This window comes from Pipistrellus hanaki, assembly GCF_964339955.1.
Source record: "Pipistrellus hanaki genome assembly, chromosome: 3".
Lineage (NCBI taxonomy): Eukaryota > Metazoa > Chordata > Mammalia > Chiroptera > Vespertilionidae > Pipistrellus > Pipistrellus hanaki.
The window spans coordinates 17,021,598-17,040,303 of NC_140505.1; the positions used below are offsets into that span (position 1 = coordinate 17,021,598).

Here is an 18,706-nt window from a genome sequence, read left to right on the forward strand (position 1 = left end):
GGCATAAGGACCCTACCCATGCACGAATTTCATGCACTGGGCCTCTAGAGTTTACTAAAGTTCCTAATTAGAACCTCACCTAAAACATAAGCAGTCCCCTGCCCTAACCACTCATTTTCATTAAGGGTACTCCAACCCCTGCATGGTACACACGTTTCAAGAGAACTGTTTAAAACAGTTGTGTTCTGAAATCACAACAGTGACAGTGTCTAACACTAAATTTGATAACTCTATGCACTTTTGGTTTAAAAAATAATTTATTCACTTGTGACTGCTTAATTTTTGTTTGAGAGAATTATTAATATAGGAAAAGCCTTGCATTTCACAAATGCTCAAACCAGACTCAGCATTCATCATATTTCACTGGTGAAAGTCCTTATGACCTCCAGGTGTGTTTCTATTAAGTAAATGAATCATCTCTAGGAAGACGATAAGAAAGTAGGCTGCAAAGAAAACAAACAAACTAAAAAAATATTTTGGTTTACGAAAGCTTAGAGGTCACATAATCCTTTGGGGTTTTTGTTTCCCTCAGCTAGGTCAGCTTTTGACACCTGAATCATTTTCCCTGCCTTTTCTTTTTCAATCCTGCGGCACCAGAGTCCCATTTGCAGTTTTAAGTGACCTACTTAATTAGAATTTGGAATCCTCAGCCAGAAAAGTGTGTTGTCTTCATTCTGTTTTTCTCAGCGGATCTTAGTAATGAACTGAATTTCTAATTAAGTCTTTTTTTTAAATAAAAAAAAATCCATACAGCTTAAGCAATTTCAAAATCTAAATGTCCAGTTTTAATTATATTCATGTGTGTCCGTTCAAATATCTATCAAGTGTCAGGGAACCTTGGTTCTCTGTGCAACTCTGCTGCTAACTCCTACGAAGTCTGGGCACATCCCTAACCTTCCTGAGCCTTGGATTTCTCACTTTTCCATAGAGGAGTTTAGGGTTTAGAGACTCTCGGGCCTTTTATGGCTCTAAGTCTCTATGAATACTTCCTGAGTGCCTGCCATGTACAGGGCACTATGCTAGATATAGGAAGCAGGGAGGTACTAAGATGAATTGAGGTTGCCCTACCTTCAAGAACTTTATATGCTACTAGGGAAGAAAAGGTCATACAGGGCAAAACCAAATGCCATAGTTACCTTATTTGTGATTGACACTGTGCCTGGCATATTGTAGCTGCTCAATTTAATGACATACGAAAGATATAAAATACTCTGTGTCCATTTAGAGAAGAGAGGCTGCTTTTAATAGAGGAGAATCAGGATGGTTCACAGATGTTACTTTGAATTAGCTTCTAAAAGACCATCCGACTTTCTGACACCATTCCCTAATTTGATACAAAATCTTAAGCCAACATTTGAGGTTTCCCATGCTGTGACCCCAATATATCCTTCAATCTTTATATCTCTCCATTACCCAAAACTGCTCTATAGCTTTACTGTACCGTAGGTATCAACCATAAATTTCCACCCTCATGCCCCCATTCATGCTCTTCATACTGAAATGTCCTCCAATCCCAATGTAATCCAATTCCATTATCCCTCCAGGCCCGCTGCAAATTTCCTTTTTTAGGAAAGAGGTCTTAGGAAGCATTTCTCTACCACTCACCACCGAGGAGCCCTGGGTTCCTAACGGCTGCTGGCATCTTACTAACTCCACCTGGCTGTGTGTGGTTGCCCTTCCATCCCAGCATGACATATAATCAGCCTAAGGAGGGATGAACAGCAACTTTCTCTTGAAATCTGATGCTGAGCGACCTTTTTATTTTTATTTCTGATTAATCTGACCAATGAAATAAAGAACACGGGGCTTAGCTTAGGCCCAATGTAACATCTGTTAGGCTCGTCAAAATCTCTTGGCAATCTTCATGTGACATTCTGAATTGCTATCAGCAATACTATCCACCCAATTCCCTGAATAGTAAATTCAGTAAGCATAGGACCCAACTGTGAAAGGTGAGAAAAAACATCTCTTCTCCTCCATAAATACCTGTGGCCCAGCCAACCAACCACCTCCACGTTGGCCACGCTTACTTATTTATCACGTTTGCTAAACGCACAGGCCTTCCACAGAGCAAATGCAAAGGAAATCAGGCATGCTGAAGCGTTTTCTCGGGGATTCCACCATCTCTTCTTTGGAAAGTAAGCAGTAGTGCAGCTTTAGAGACACAAACAAAGGCAGAAAGGCAAAAGCCCCACTTACCATAGAAGAGGAATGCTCTGGTCCTGGGATGATGCAGATAGGTCCGGTTGATGGTGAAGAAACAAGCCTCTTCTCCGCACTGGCCCACCCTGCCCGTTTCCCCAGTCAGTGGGGACCACCAGAGCATGATGGGGTAGCTATCCGTTTCCATCGGGTCTTTCCTATTCAGGACCAGAGCGTCTTTCTTCGGGGAAGGGTAGAGATGTGTAGGCTCTTCTTCCACTTTGGCATGCCTGTCTCGCAAACTGGAACCTTTGAACTTCTTCCTTTCAAATTTTCCCAGCTCAACTACCACCTACGAGAGAAGACAATTATTACCAGAGTTAGACCATTTCATTTCCTTTGGCACGTCTCCCATCCATCTTGATGATTTTAGACTCTTTATTTGGGCTCTATTGCTGCTGTAACAAATTGCCACAGACACAGCCATTTAAAACAATGCGAATTAATTATCATATCGTTCTGGAGGTCAGAAGTCTCAAACCAGCCTCACTGGGCTAACCAAGGCATCATCAAGGCCACCACGTTCCATTCTAGGGACTCAAGAGAAGAAGGGATCCATTTTCTGGGTTTTCTATCAGAGCCACTCACAATTCTGGGCTCACAGCCCCCTTTCTCCACCTTCAGTGCCAGCAATGTTGCATCTCTCTGGCACTCCTTCTGTCGTCACATCTTTCTCTGAGCACAGCCAAGCAAGGTTCTCATTGGGCCCACACAGATAATTCAGGATAATCTCCTCTTCTCAAGGTGTGTCACCTTAATCGCATTACAGAGTCCACTTTGCCATGAAAGGTAACATAGTCACAGCTTCCAGGGATTAGGGCAAGGACCTAGACTCCAAGATATCCACCAACAAGGATGCTTACTCCTTCTGACACATAGCAGATAGGTTTCTCCTCTATTTAACAGGCATATGTAGTTACTTTTGTCTCCATGAAATCTACGAGAGTCAGAACTGTTACCTGGCTATGACTGGAGATGACATTCTAGGGAAAATGAGTTAAATTACCAAAAGGTTTTTCATTATTATAACTAAATGTGTCGTAACCTGGGTCTTACATGTCTAATGATATCCACTATGGCATTGGGATGGTGAAGTAGACCATGAATACGGGGCTCCCTCCTACATAAAAAAAAAAAGTTTATATTTGTTTCAGGACAGTCTGGATCACGGGACAGCTAGGCCATCAGTAATGGTAATGTGAAGGGCAGGTGGGCAGAGTGAAACCAGAGGGATTGTTGCTCTCTAAAAGTGCTGCCATTTCATCAAACTTTAAGGTGTGATATTAATAGAGCATTATAAAAATACTAGAGACCCGCTGAAACCAGTTTGGCTCAGTGGATAGAGCGTCAGCCTGAGGACTGAAAAGTCCCAGGTTTGATTCCGTCAAGGGCATGTACCTTGGTTGCGGGCACATCCCTATAGAGGGTGTGCAAGAGGCAGCTGATCGATGATTCTCTCTCATCGATGTTTCTAACTCTCTATCCCTCTCTCTTCCTCCTGTAAAAAGTCAATAAAGAAATATATATATATATATATATATATATATATATATATATATTTTTAATACTAGAGGCCTGATGCACAAAATTCATGCAGGGCTCAACCCCCATCGCTGCAGCTTCATCAGGAAGGTGATCCAGTGTAATTAGCATATTACGCTTTTATTGCTATAGCTATCAGAGAAGACATAATCTGTGTTGCCCTCCCACACTTAGCAGCAAGGGTGATACCTTCTTTATGCCCACAGATGTGATATAGAGTTTGTAACTCCCTGGTGAGGGTCCATAACTTGCACTGGATTCTCTGAGGAATGCAATAACCAAAGAAATGTTAAGAGTCACTGAGTGAACACCAAGTAGTGTTCAGTAGAAGTAGTGTTCCAACAGGAGAAAAAATGATATTAGCTTTAATAATCATGGGTACCTGTGACACCAAAGTCAGCATTAGAACAGTAAAACCATCACTGAAAACTCAAGTCTAACCAACCCTTGTATATACCTTTCTCAGCATTTCCAAACAGTGGAACAACCGAACAACCCATCACTATGACTATGACATGCACTGACCACCAAGGAGGCATGTGTGGAACATGATGGAGCAAGTGAACGAGGGTGCCAGACCAAGGTGGGGCGCTGGTCGCTGTCATCAGGGTGAGCCTCTGGTGATTACTGAAAATTCTTTGCTCCCTCACACCACAGTCCTTCTGGGCCCTTGCACCTGCTGCCGGCACCGGCCCCACTTGCACCGGAGCCTCCATTTGCACCTGCTGCCTCCACCCTGTACCAGCCCTGATTACTTGGCACCGTCAACAGGTGTGAGTGGTGGCTGCTGGCCCTGATCACCCCTCAGGGCTTCTCTACCTCTCTGGGCTCCTGAGAGGTGATTGGAGCAGCAGCAGCCACTTGCACCCACTGCTGGTGCTGGTCCCAATTGCTCTGCATCAACGTATGGGAGCAACAGCAGGAGCAGGGCTGCTGGCAGACAGGGGACCAGGAGCCATGGCAGGAGGGGCCAGGCGGGAGCATGGAGGATGGGCCAAAACCCACCCCTTTGCCCATTGCAGCCTCTCGGCCCATAGTTCCTTTCCAGGTGCACGAATTTGTGCACTGGGCCCCTAGTAACATCTCTTCCCCAGGAGTTGACTCAGCCAAAGACTGTATTTTTACCCAACCTTCCCTTTGAGTGTACAACCAACAACTTAACAACTTATAGAAACCCATGAATATAGCTCCTAAGACAACTTTTTTTTTCTGTTTCTCATCAGTGTCTATGATGTGAAGTATAAGTTTCATTTTCAAATACTAATGATTGCTTTAAGGAGAGATTTTTTTTTCCTGCCAAACAGCTTTTATCACTACCAGGTGGTAGAAAAGATGGGGGATAGAGGAAAACCATGAGAATAAATATCAGCCAAATCCAAACTCTGGGAAATTCAAAAGGACAAAAGACACGGTTCCTTCAACAAATCCATGACACAGAATCAAAGGTGGAGCAAAAGAAACTTTTATAGGAAACAACAACAACAACAAAATACACACACACACATTTCCCCGCCCTCGGCCCAGGCAACTTTTCATTAACGAGCTGCTGTCCCTTGATCACTGTGACTCACAGGCAGCTGTGGGGTGCCTAGATCCAGCTTACAGCTGAGGCAGGACCTTCTGAAACCACAGCAGGCCCAGCTGGGACGCCGCCACCTTGGGTTACTGTAGAGGGTGCCACCTGCCCACCCACAGCCATGCACTGCCCAACTGCGCTCCTGCTCCTGCTCCTGCTCCTGCTCCTGCTCCTGGTGGGGGTGGCCCAGGCCTTTCGCCATCTGTGCCTTCAATGCCCAGAGGCTGTTGCTTGGCAAGGTGGCCAGGGGGGGCGTGATGGACCCCTTGGTTCGGATCTTGGCTAGCTGCGGCATCACGGTGCTGCAGGAGCTGGTGGACTCTTCGGGCAGCATCATGCACCTCCTGCTCCAGGAACTCAACCGATTTGATACCTCCGGGCCCTACAGCTCCCTGAGCAGCCCCTTCCTGGGGCACAGCACATACGTGGAGAAGTATGTGTACCTCTACAGGCCCCACAAGATGCTGCTCCAGGACTCCTATGTGTACGATGACAGTGATGACCTCTTTATTCGGGAGCCCTTCATAACCAGGTTCACTCTGCCCAGCAAGGACCTGCCCAGCCTGGTGTTGGTCCCCCTACACACCACCTGGAGGGCCGTGGTGCAGGAGCTGAACGCCCTGTACGACGTGTTTCTGGATGCCTCCCAGCGCTGGGAGAGTGAGGACATCATCCTGCTGGGGGACTTCAATGCTGACTGCAGCTCCCTGACCAAGAAGCGCCTGAGGGAGCTGACGCTTCGGACTCAGGCCGGCTTCTACTGGGCGATCGCCGATGGTGCGGACACCACGGTGAGCGCCAGCACCCGCTGTGCCTACGACCGCATCGTGCTGCACGGGGAGCGCTGCCGGAGGCTGTTGGGTGCGGCCTCTGCCTTCAACTTCGCCCAGAGCTGCGGGCTCACCGAGGAGGAGGCCCTCAACGTCAGTGACCACTACCCCGTAGAGGTGGAGCTGCGGCTGAGGCTGAGGCCGAGCCCACACCCGAGCCCGAGCCCGGGCCCAAACCAGTGCCTGCTGGGGGCACGGAACCCAGCCTCTCGGCCAGGCTGCTCTGCTGCTGTCCCCGCTGCTGCTACTGCTGCTCCTGCCCCCACAGCTGGGCCTGGGGGCCTGAGCCTCACCCACCCTGGTGTCTGCTGCCCAAGATGTGATGACTGACAATACTGCCCTTAGGACTCAAACCCCAGCCTCTCCAGGCTCTCTTCCCTGGGGCCAAAGCGACTCCTGAAGGGCTTCGACTGCAGCCCAGCCTGGCCCTGCCCGGCCCTGTCTGGTCTTGCTCTGCCCTGCCCCATCCTGCCCTGCCCTGTCCCATCCTGTCCTGCCCTGTCCCATCCTGTCCTGCCCAGCTGGGCCCTGCCCAATCCTACCCAACCTAGCCCTGCCCCAACCCGGCCCTGCTCTGGCTTGCCCAACCTGGTCCTACCCAGCCCTGCCCTACTGGACTGCAACAGGCATTGTTGATCCAGGCATTACAAAACAATGTCCCTCCTATCTGCCTTTCCTTTGGTTTGGCTTATGTTCTTTTGCTGGGCCTGTGCCTGGTGTGAGAATGTGTGAGAGGAAGGCAGGGGCCTGAGGCTGAGGGAGGGGAAAGGGGCTTCGAAAAGGGAATCACAACACATGAAAAATTATGACAAAAAGGAAACATATACAAACTGAGAACGAAAAGCTAGCTAGGAGGGACACCACATGCATGGAACAGATATGTCACTGGGGCACCTGTATTGTACATGGGATCCACGTGAATTAGCGTGAAGATCCCAGTAGATACAAAAATGGAGATAGGCAAGTTCACACAGACACACACACACACACACACACACACACACACACATATGAAAACAATGACAGATGCATTGGAACTAGTGTGAGCTAATGAAAATAGCTGCAAACATACCCAACATCTGTGGCAAAGCCCATGAGGTACAGTCAGCCGACGTTGGCACATTCATAGGGTGTGGCCCCAAGCAAAGTGGTTACCAAGGCTGCGGATGCACAGAACATAAATAACCGGCTGTCATGTAATGACAGAAATTAACTGTAAGAAATTCTGCTTTGTGCCGAAACCGGTTTGGCTCAATGGATAGAGCGTCGGCTTGGGGACTGAAGGATCTCGGGTTTGATTCCGGTCAAGGTCATGTACCTTGGTTGCGGGCATATTCCCAGTAGGGGGTGTGCAAGAGGCAGCTGATCGATGACTCTCATCGATGTTTCTAACTCTCTATCTCTCTCCCTTCCTCTCTGTAAAAAGTCAATAAAATATATACATATTTTTAAAATAATTCTGCTTTGTAAGCATGACGTTTGCTTTGTGGACACATCACTGTGTCCCTATGTAACATACCCACATATGGAACACCCAGGTTTCCTTGGGGTATGTTAGGACAGTCCCTCAGTCAGTGTGGGAGGGCGTACACAGGTGGCCTGCAGAGGACATGAAGTCAGAGAGTGAACAGAGCTCAGTAAAAGCAGTTAGTGCCCTGGCTGGGTAGCACAGTTGATTAGAGCATCATCCTGATAGGCTACGGTTGCAGGTTTGATCCCCATTCAGGGCACATACAGGAATCAACCAATGAATGAGTAAATAAGTGGAACAGTAAATCAAGGTTTCTCTCTCTCTAAAACCAATTAAAATTTTTTTTAAAAAAATACACACAAAACTTGTGACACACCAACTAAATGCCATGTGTGGTATTTGTTTACCTTACATTCAAACTAACCAATTACAAAAGCAAAACAAAACACTTTTTTGAGATAATAGGGAAAGATTTAACATGGCATGGTATAAAGATGGTACTGAGTAATTATTGTCAATTTTTGTTGGGTATGACAACAGTTATTCTGAATTTTTAAAAGTTCCCATCATTAGAGAATCATACTAAAGTAAATCCAGGGGAAATGATATGATGTCCTAGATTCACTTCAAAATGCTCCAAATGTATTCAATATTTTTTCTTCAATTAAAAATTAAATTAAATAAAAAATAAAGGTATATATATATATATATATATATATATATATATCATCCCCAAAAATGTATACACACTTTAAATGATTATAAAGTCAACTAGAGGCCCAGTGCATAAAAATTCATGCACTAGAGGGGGTGTCTCTCAGCCCAGCCTGCACCCTCTCACAGTTGGGAAGCCCTCAGGGGCGGGAGGTGACCCAGTGATCAAAGAAGGCAACGCACCCATCAGACCTCTGCTGCTGCCACTGCCAGCAGTGCAAGCTTAGGCCGGCCCTGGTTACCTGAGCCTCGGGCGGCCCTGGGGGGCTGTGGGGCTAAAGGGACTTGGAGACTCCAGAGGCAGGCCGGACCCACCTGGGGGCTGCCATCTTGAGGCTGTGGGTTCCGCCATCTTTGAGGGTGTGATGGTCAATTAGCATATTCCCTCTTTAATAGATAGAATGTTTATTAACATACAGTTCATTTTCAAAATTTAAAAGAATCTTCAGAAATGAGTAACTATTTTTTTCAATGCCTGTTTTCAAACTGGTGACCATTCTGATCCAGGCACTGCTGATAACGTGAAGCCATGAAATCTCAAACATCAAGAATCATTTTGTTCAGTATTTGTGCATCCTCAATTCATCGACTGTTGCTGTTGTGTACCATAAACTTTATCTTTTATGTAATCCTCATTTTAAAAAAGTCTAGTGGCACTTTAGGATAAATTTTCTTTGTTCAAAGCTTAGTCTGACTTCACCCATTATTTCAAATCAGCTAAACCTGAAAAGGAGTGAACACTGAGTTATCAGCTGTTAAAGTGTTATACATTTTGGGGATATGTATATATATATATATATATATATATATATATATACACACACATATACACACACAAAGAAATCACAGGTAGTATATATAAAATACAGTTAAATGTGAGTGGAAAACAATATCTCAGATAAATGATCTCCTCCAGAGAACCACAATGGTTTAGCTTAACTATAGGTCAACACAACATTTACATGTTTAGATAATTTGTTAATTATGTTATGGATCTGTTATGGGCTGAGCTGTGCCCCTCCCAAAATCCATATGTTGAAGAAATAGCCCCCTTGCCTAAACCTTAGGAGATAGGTTTGTTAAAGAGGTAACGGAGTTAAAACAAGGTCATCAGGGTGAGCCTTAATCCAATACGACTGGTGTCCTTATAAAAAAGAAAAGATGAGGACACAGACAAGGACGGAGGGAAGGCCATGTGAAGCACAGGTGGAAGATGGCCATCCACAACCAGAGAGGCCTCGGAAGAAACAACCCTGCTTTGTTTATTACACAGTTTTTTTGATGCCCTCTGATCTGAAGAATCTCCAGCTGCTCTGATGATAGCTTAAGAAGACTGCATGCTGTTCCCTCTCAATGCCAAGCCAGGCCCACTCGGAACCTGGCTTGGCATTGAGAGGGAACAGCATGCAGTCTTCTTAAGCTATCATCAGATAGCTTACGCCTATCATGTTGACTGACGCCTTCATGTTGGACTGCTACCCTCCACAGTGAGAAAGAAAGTTCTGTTGGTTAAGCCACAGGGTGGTACTTTATGGTGGCAGCCTAGCAAACTAAGACAGAATCCACAACATGATTTTTTTTTAATGTATCCTTCCTCTACCCTGCTTACATAGCAAATTATTTTCATCTGCCTAGCCTGCAAACCAGAAACGTCAGAAATGGTCCTAAACACACAGGTATTATATATGTTCATTTTTGTGTTTAAAAAAAAAAATAGCAAAGCAGTCAATGTATCAGGGAGGACTGGGAAACAGCCCAAAGCACACTGTCGGGGGCAAACTGAAACCAAGACCCAGATGAAGGTTTAGCTCCAGTAACCATACCTCCTGTCACATTCCGGAAGCTTGGACCTATGAACCAGGAGGTCATGATTCTCCGTCAGGGCACATGCCCAGGTTGTGTGCTCGATCCCCAGTAGGGGGAGTGCAGGAAGCAGCCAATCAATGATTCTCTCATCATTGATGTTTCTATGTCTCTCTCCTTCTCCCTTTGACTCTGAAACCAATAAAAGCACTTTTTTTTTTCAGTCACTTTAAAGAAAAAAGGGTAAATAATTACTTTTTTGGTAAATCAATCAAATTTATACTTTTTTTTTCAGATAGGCAAAAAATATACTTTTTTGGTGTGCCATAGAATTTTAGTAACTGGTTTATTGTGCCATGAGATTTTAAAAAGTTGAAAATCTTTGGTCTGGTAAATACGTCAAGAATGACAGTTATTGATGCAGATATCTGTGTCCTGCAAAAAAAAGCTATCTTGTTCTCAAAATAGTCACTGTTTCCTCAAGAATGCCATCTTTCAGACATGATCACAATAGGGGACTTTGAGGAAGCCATCCAATTTGACCCAGTAAAACAGACTGAGCTCTACTTCCCTCTAAAACTGAACCCTACAACAGTCACAAACTGATCCCTAGTCACTGACTTTGTTTCCACCTGACACATCTACTCAGTAAACCTCACTTTTTTTGTTGTTAAAAAGGAATTTCCAGTGCCTTAGACAGAAACCCTGATCCTGAGAGATACAGCAAAAAGTACTTGTAGAGAACAGGGTGGGGCAGGAATGGTGGCGAAGGTCCAGGAATCAACACTGCACAACCCAAATTCTGGGTACCTGGAGTGTGACCAGCAGAAAGATGATAGCTGTGATGCACAGGCAAGATGCCAAAAGCTTCCTCCTCTGAATCCGCACCATGCTGCCCTGCCCCGGGTGACTGACAGAGGGCGAGCCTGGTCACCAGGTGTTCTCTTGTCGGCCCACAGCCTGAGACCATTTCACGTGGAGGAGCCATCTGGGTGTCAGTTTCCTCCATGGCCATTCCTGCTGGGACCCGGTCTCCATGACGGACTGAGATCAGAGGTTCCGAGTGGGCCTGGCTTGGCATTGAGAGGGAACAGCATGCAGTCTTCTTAAGCTATCATCAGAGCAGCTGGAGATTCTTCAGATCAGAGGGCATCAAAAAAAACTCTGTAATAAACGAATCATCTTTTAGCCATAGTGCAGACTTAATAAATGCAGTCTTTCAGGGTTATCATGTAAAAACCCAAAACGTTAAAACTAAAGGGAACCTTTGAAACCATGAAGTCCTCATTCATAGATAAGGAGACCAAAGCAGGGAGGTGAAGTGACTTGCTCAAGGTCACAGAGCCCATTGGAGCAGTGACAAGCCTACAACCAGGCCTCGAGTCTGAAATTCTGTTTCCACTTAATGTTCTCTGCCTCCTGAAGGTTGAATTCCAGAAGTCATTTCCATGTAATCCCTTTCTTCTATCTGGGTTTCAAAGGAGTAGAAAGTGGAGTAGAAGTTATCAATCCTAAGGACCATCCACCCACTCCTGTAAAAATTAGGAAGAAAAAATAAACAACAGTTCAGGCTTTGATCAAAAATAGATAATGAGCCGAAACCAGTTTGGCTCAGTGGTAGAGCATCTGCCTGGGGACTGAAGGGTCCCAGGTTCGATTCCCGTCAGGGGCATGTACATTGGTTGCGGGCACATGCCCAGTGGGTGTGCGGGAGGTGGCTGGTCGATGTTTCTCTCCCATCGATGTTTCTGGCTCTCTATCCCTCTTTCCTCCTCTCTGTAAAAAATAAATAAAATATTAAAAAAAATAGATAATGATCCATTGGCCCCCAACTCCTCCCAAGCAAAATAAATTTATGCACAACACAAAGAATTATGATTATTGATTTATGTGTTTCAACTTTAACGGTACAGATAATAAAGCAGTGGGTTATGTGGGCAATGTGATTCTCTGGACGTTTTGAAATAAGGTTTTCATCTATCTGAAGTGAATAATCTTTTCAAACGTTTTAAAACTGAACTTAGTCCCACAAAACACCTTTTATGCCCAGGGTTCTTTAAGTCCAATGCCTTGAGCAAGTGACACTGTGGAGTTCAGAACACAGCAAGGATCACTCTTCCTCTGGACCAGTGGTCGGCAAACTCATTAGTCAACAGCCAAATATCAACAGTACAACGATTGAAATTTCTTTGGAGAGCCAAATTTTTTAAACTTAAACTTCTTCTAAGGCCACTTCTTCAAAACAGACTTGCCCAGGCCGTGGTATTTTGTGGAAGAACCACACTCCAGGGGCAAAAGAGCCGCATGTGGCTCGCAAGCAACAGTTTGCCCACCACAGCTCTGGACTATAGAGCATTGTTTTTTTGTTGTGTTGTGTTTTTGTTTTTTTTTAAATGGTCTGATTCAAAGGTCTGATTATGTTTCTTAGCTATAGAATAAAACATACTATTAGGAACCTTACAATGATGTAGAATTCAGGTTAAAAACTTTGGTCTTAAATGCGTGCTCTCCACTCGTGGATCTACCTTGATTTACTTTTAAGTCCAGTCTTTTTTTCCTCCTAGCAACAACATGACTTAGCCTAAGAAACTGTGAAAAGTACATTTTTCTCCTTTCATCCCTGGAATTCCCGCGACCCACAGTGACTAAGAAAATGAACTCAAGAGTCAGTCTGTGGGGATTCAAATCTCAACTCCCAGCCAGTATAACCTAGCCTCTCCATGACTGAATTACAAAATGTAGATAATAATGCTACCTAATCCAAGAATTACTGTGCCAATTTTATATAAGACTGTTTTCACAGTCTGGTACACCAATGTCCAATAACTCTTTGCTACCTTATTTTTTAATATTGTTATTTTTTAATATTGCTATTAAAAAATGCTGGCTCTGTCATTTTCCATAATGTAAGTTTGGACAAGTTACTAAATCTTTCTAAGCCTGTTTCTTCAGAGCTAACTGTCTGTATTTTTTCCCTTGCATAGCAGAAATATCAAATGATCATTTTTTATGCAAAAGCATATTACAGCTAAAATTAATATAACCTAGGTTAGGTCATGAAATAATATTACCACCTTAAGTGGGTATAAAACTATATCATTTTTAAAGGTTTTTAGATATATCACTCCCTTCAACCTTACTGATCACCATCTTATAAAGGAGACAAGGTGGGTATAGTCTCAGTTCCCACAAATAAGGACACCAAGTCTCGGCAAGTTTAAGTGATTTGTCCAAGATCATAGCTTTTAAAGGTTGAAGTGGGTCTAGGAATCAGGTCATCTGACTGTGAGATCAGTGGTGGGGGGAAAAAAGAGGAAAAACAGTGTCAGTCAGTAAAAGTACACAAGAGTCGGGAATACAGGAAAACAAAAGATGGAGAGAAAATGTGAGGATGTAGCCGGGACAGGTTTGGCTCAGTGGATAGAGTGTCGGCCTGCGGACTGAAAGGTCCCGGGTTCGATTCCGGGCAAGGGCATGTACCTTGGTTGCGGGCACACCCCAGTGGGGGGTGTGCAAGAGGCAGCTGATGGATGATTCTCTCTCATCGATGTTTCTAGCTCTCTATCCCTCTCTCTTCCTCTCTGTAAAAACTCAATAAAATATATTTTTTTAAATAAAAATAAAGAAGAGAGACAGCTAGTGTAGATGGTATTGTGATTGACAGCACGCCGCCATGAACCAGGCCTTGAGGCCTAGCAATCTATTGATAATACTGTATGTGGTATTAATTACCCAGGAGCTTATCATCAAGTCAGCAATCCCCCAACTGGTGAGACAGATGGGCTTGCAGAGAGCACCGTGAAGGCCAGCAAGCTCCATCGAAATGGGACTCCGAGAGGAGAGCTCCCTTCTGTCTCCTCACTGCACTCGGGGCCAATCTGAGTCCTCCAAGAGGGTGCCCTGGAGCACTCCTTTCCGGACAAAGCAGTGTGTGTGTGTGTGTGTGTGTGTGTGTGCGCGCGCGCGCGCGCGCTCAGACAGCCACCCATGGCAGACGACATGTGAATAGTTCTCTCACCAGCTCCTGACATGCACTATGCAGCCGGTGTGCACTGCCTGGGGCCGGCCATCTGCTGCCCAGAGAGGGAACTGGAGCTGAGTGCAACTACTCCTACCTTACAAAACCTTTTCCATCCAAACCAGCAACACTTTCACCCTAAAATAATTCTCCACTCCTCCGCTTCATTTTGAGTTAAAATGCACAGAAGAGAGAGACTGGATATCTTAAAGTGCGTTAGCAACCTGAGGATGCCAGCTTCAAACTTTAGCTATGTGGACTAGTCCAAGGTGTGGATTAAGGGTCTCAAAATGGGACTGAGAGACGATTTCTGTCCTGCACCCCTGGGGTAAGATGAGAAACCATCCCCAGGTGATGCAAAGGACTCTCCTGCCCTGGCAGTTCCTGTGTCTGTCAGGGGAAGGAGCTGGGGCAGGAGGCAGAGCTCTGAGGAGACTCCTTTGATTTTCCTCCTCTACCAACTGCTGAGTCAGTTGGGGTAAAAGACACTGTCTTACCTGAGCATAAGGTTCTACCAGGTAGTCTTTAGCAGGAATGTATCTAACTACCAGACTTAAACTATTCACACTGAAGTATAATTTCTTAAGCAGGTTTGACTCTCCCAAAACATGTTTTCATTTACGATGCATAAATCCTCAGAGCACCCCTTGGATGGTGGCTGTCAGGAGAAGACAGATGATGAGGTAAGTTTGATGGAAAGGCCTAAGGGTCTTTGGACAACTCTCCAGGCACTTTTTCACTACTGCCCTTCTACTCTGCTTGCCATCCTTAACACTCCTCACGTATTCCTACTTGGGCACTCCAAAGTCCGATAACTTACGTTTCCACCACTGGCCCCTTGCTGGATTGATTCTGGAATGCAGATTGACTCTCTCCTCTGATTAAAAGCCTCAATGGCTTTCCAAAGATTTCAAGATACATCTTGAATAAATTTCATTGGTTTAGGAGATAACATGGCAAGCTCCCCACCCAGCAGACCTTTCCCTTCCCCCCTTCTTTCCCAGGCTCCTTACTCTCTTTCTCTCTCCTAAGCCCCCAGGGCCCCTGCTTTGGCCTCTGTAAGTTTCTAAAAAAAATACAAAAAAAAAACTTGCCCTTGTAGTTTGAAACAAAGAAAACAAAACAACACTACCTGGACCTCTCTCCCCTTCTCTAACTTCCTTTCCTTTCTCCACCACACATGCCCTTGGTTCCTGCTATTCTTGGGATGCAGCTTCCTGCTGTGTGCTCTGGTCCCTACCTGCCAGTACCCCCATACCTCTTTCACTACCTAGCCATTCACCAAGACCTTCAAGGCTGCACTCTTTGGGAAGCCTTACTCCTCCTCAATAGCAAGTCCGGGAGATCTAGACCCATATCCTCGTGTGCTTGTTTCCACTATAGCAGTAGACAGATGCAGGATGCTGGGGGATTGTAGGAACACTTTCTAAAGCTGCTTCATGCCCTAACCCAGCGGTCGGCAAACTCATTAGTCAACAGAGCCAAATATCAACAGTACAATGATTGAAATTTCTTTTGAGAGCCAAATTTTTTAATCTTAAACTTCTTCTAATGCCACTTCTTCAAAATAGACTATCTCAGGCCGTGGTATTTTGTGGAAGAGCCATGCTCAAGGGGCCAAAGAGCCGCATGTGGCTCCCGAGCTACAGTTTGCCGACCACTGCCCTAACCGATTTGACTCAATGAATAGAGCATCTGCCTGCAGATTCAAGGATCCCAGGTTCGATTCCGGTCAAGGGCATGTACCTTGGTTGCTGGCACATCCCCAATAGGGGGTGTGCAGGAGACAACTAGTTGATGTTTCTCTCTCATTGATGTTTCGAACTCTCTCTCCCTTTCCCTTCCTCTCAATAAAAAAATCAATAAAACTTTTTTTAAAAAATAAATCTGCTTCACCAAAACCGGTTTGACTCCGTGGATAGAGCATCAGCCTGCGGACTGAAAGGTCCCAGGTTCGATTCCGGTCAAGGGCATGTACCTTGGTTGCAGGCATAATCCCCAGTAGGGGGTGTGCAGGAGGCAGCTGGTCGATGTTTCTCTCTCATCGATGTTTCTAGCTCTCTATCATTCTCCCTTTCTCTCTGTAAAAAATCAACAAAATATATATATTTTTTTTAAAAAAGCTGCTTCATTGGTTACCTACCAGATAATTTAAAAAGAGGGCTTTGTTCATTTGCAGACTTCCTTGGTGCTGCCACTGTCCTTTGGGCACCTGACAAATGTGTGATGGTTCCACAGCTTCAACTTTCACCCAATTTTCTTTATTACCACTTATTTGTGTTCATGTGTTCCTCACTCTTTTTTAATGGACTTCGTATTTTTCTGAACATTTATTTTTATATCCCCTTCAGCCAAGTACACATTTTAGGCAAGACAAAATAGAGAACAGAGAACTCATGTTCAGGAATTATAGCAAATGCTTATTGCAGAATGCTGTTAATTGAATTAGGTATTGCATGTCTTGCTGAAACCAACTTTTTACATTTCAAATTTGGGAAGCATTTAAATATGTGTTTAAATAACATTATATTGTTTCCCCAACTTTGTTTAATTTCCTAAATTTAACCAGTTTGAATATTTCTCAAAAACATTCTGTTTATAACATAAAACTTGAAAACATACTACTTTTTAAAATTGAAGAATAAAAGATGAGCCATAATAATGTTAACAGTTGAGATTGTGTACTTAATTCACTATTAGACGCTGCCATCTAGCAGGAAGCCAGCAAATGAAGAGTTACTACAGCAATTTCAGACTCTGGAGAGACCTGAATGATGCTCTGATGTTAGCCACTGCCTCTGGCTTGTAGACAGAGGGGAAAGCTGTAAAACTGAGGCAGGGGTGCTGACCAGATGGTGGCTCTGCCACTCTGGTGTGCAAATCCCTAGGCTGCTTATTCAATGCAGATGGCCAGGCCCCATCTGAAGCCCTCCCCCCTCCACTCCCCCTGTCTGAGAGACCATGGAGAAACAACACCCTACTTGTGGTGTGAGGTCACAAGCAAGCCCAAGACGGGCCATCAGCTTCAGGGGTGTCTCAACTTCAGAGAAGCAAGGACGCATAAGGGAATGAGGTCCTGGAGACCAACTTGCCATACGCAACCCTAGGGTATTGACTGCATTTCATACATGAAATCAACAATCCAAGCCCCAAACTCATGGAACTTGCTTCCCAACTATTTTGGGGAGCTGGTGCAGTGAGCAGGGGGTGGCCTGTTGAAGCCATGGTGTTAAGTAAAAGTCCTTTTGCATGGTGTTTGCTAGACATTAAAGACCCATTGAAAGATCCCCAGAAACTCTTAAAAATCGCACCAATGTGATTTCTCTATCTCACACAAAAACGAGGTCTGTTCTGAGGACACTAACTGCATACAAAAACACCCCGGAAACGGCTCAGGTGGAGGCACCCAGAGCCCGCTGTGCCGGGCCCTCCCTGGGCATCTTCTCCATCCAGTGCACTGTGCTCTGCACCGCCGGGCAGTCAGTGGGAATGGCTGGCCTAGCACAGTGTTTCCCAACCTTCTCTCATGATGAGAATCACCTGGTGGAGTTGTTAAAACACAGATTCCTGAATCCCAACTAAGAAGTGCTAAACTAGAATTTTTGAGAACATATAGGTAAAATTGCATACCTAACTTAGTGCTCTGTATATAAAATCTGTCTTAGAGCACTAGTTAAGTATACAATTTTACCTATATGTTCCCAAAAATTCTAGTTTAGCACTTCTTAGTTGGGATTCAGGAATCTGTGTTTTAACAACTCCACCAGGTGATTCTCATCATGAGAGAAGGTTGGGAAACACTGGCCTAGCACACACTCCCAGCAACAAGTGGTTCTCCGTGAAGACCTGGGAGCGGGGGAGCCATTCTCCGTGCACACTGGCAGAGTTAGGTTCCGGCGTTGGTGGGACCGGGGAGATCCAGAAAACTTCATCCCCAGGCGTTGGAACCATTGCTTCTCTCTCCCCACCACCCCCCACCCCCCCAGGGCTCCAGGAGGGGCTCCTGCGTGTCACCTGCCTCCCACCGGACTCCCTCAGCAGGCACAGCGGTTCCCATCTCAGGCGGGGTTTCCAGACCCGGCGCACAGCTCCGTCTTAGAGGTTTCCCTTCGCCAGGAGCCCCGCGGGCGGCGTCCGGCCTCCGGCACCGAGGAGCCCCTGTGGCTCCACCAGCACCCTGCCCGGGGGCGATCGCAGCAGCCAGGGCGGTGCACACTCACCTCCTCTCCTCTGGGTGCAGGAGGCTCGCTGCGGCCCGCAGCCCTGGTTCCCCCTTCCCGCTGGCACCCCCCGAGCTGTGCCCAGACTCGGAGAGGAGATCGGGGAGAGGCGGGCGGGAGGCCTCTCTGCGCGGCCGGGCCGGCGGTCCTGGGTCCGGGTTTTCGCTGAAGCTTCCTGTTTAAAGGCCAGAGGGACCTCGGCTCCAGGCCCGCCCTTCTGCATGGCCCTTCCTGGGAGTTCCCAGAGGTCCTGGAGACCCTCTCCTAAAGCAAGTCCGAATTGGTAAGATATGTACATATATAATACCTTAATAAAAAAATGAAAAAGTA

General features: G+C 45.6%; 1 protein-coding gene and 1 pseudogene across 3 annotated transcripts in view; one reads left to right on the top strand and one right to left on the bottom strand.

Annotated features, from left to right (window-relative positions):
• Positions 1–18,706, bottom strand: part of FUT10 (fucosyltransferase 10) — a 61,307-nt gene extending 42,601 nt beyond the window's left edge. Inside the window, exons 1-3 of one of the 2 annotated variants that reach the window (XM_084877049.1) lie at positions 18,377–18,706; positions 10,949–11,302; positions 2,200–2,494 (exon numbers count right to left, since the gene is read on the bottom strand). In XM_084877049.1, the coding sequence (XP_084733175.1) occupies positions 2,200–2,494; positions 10,949–11,029 (376 nt within the window). In that variant the 5' untranslated portion in view covers positions 11,030–11,302; positions 18,377–18,706. The remainder of the gene's footprint in view (positions 1–2,199; positions 2,495–10,948; positions 11,303–18,376) is intronic. The other variant, XM_084877050.1, reaches the window with a different exon arrangement.
• On the top strand, positions 5,201–8,289 carry LOC311619097 (deoxyribonuclease-1-like 1; annotated as a pseudogene). The gene has a single exon. The product of its transcript is annotated as a deoxyribonuclease-1-like 1 (transcript).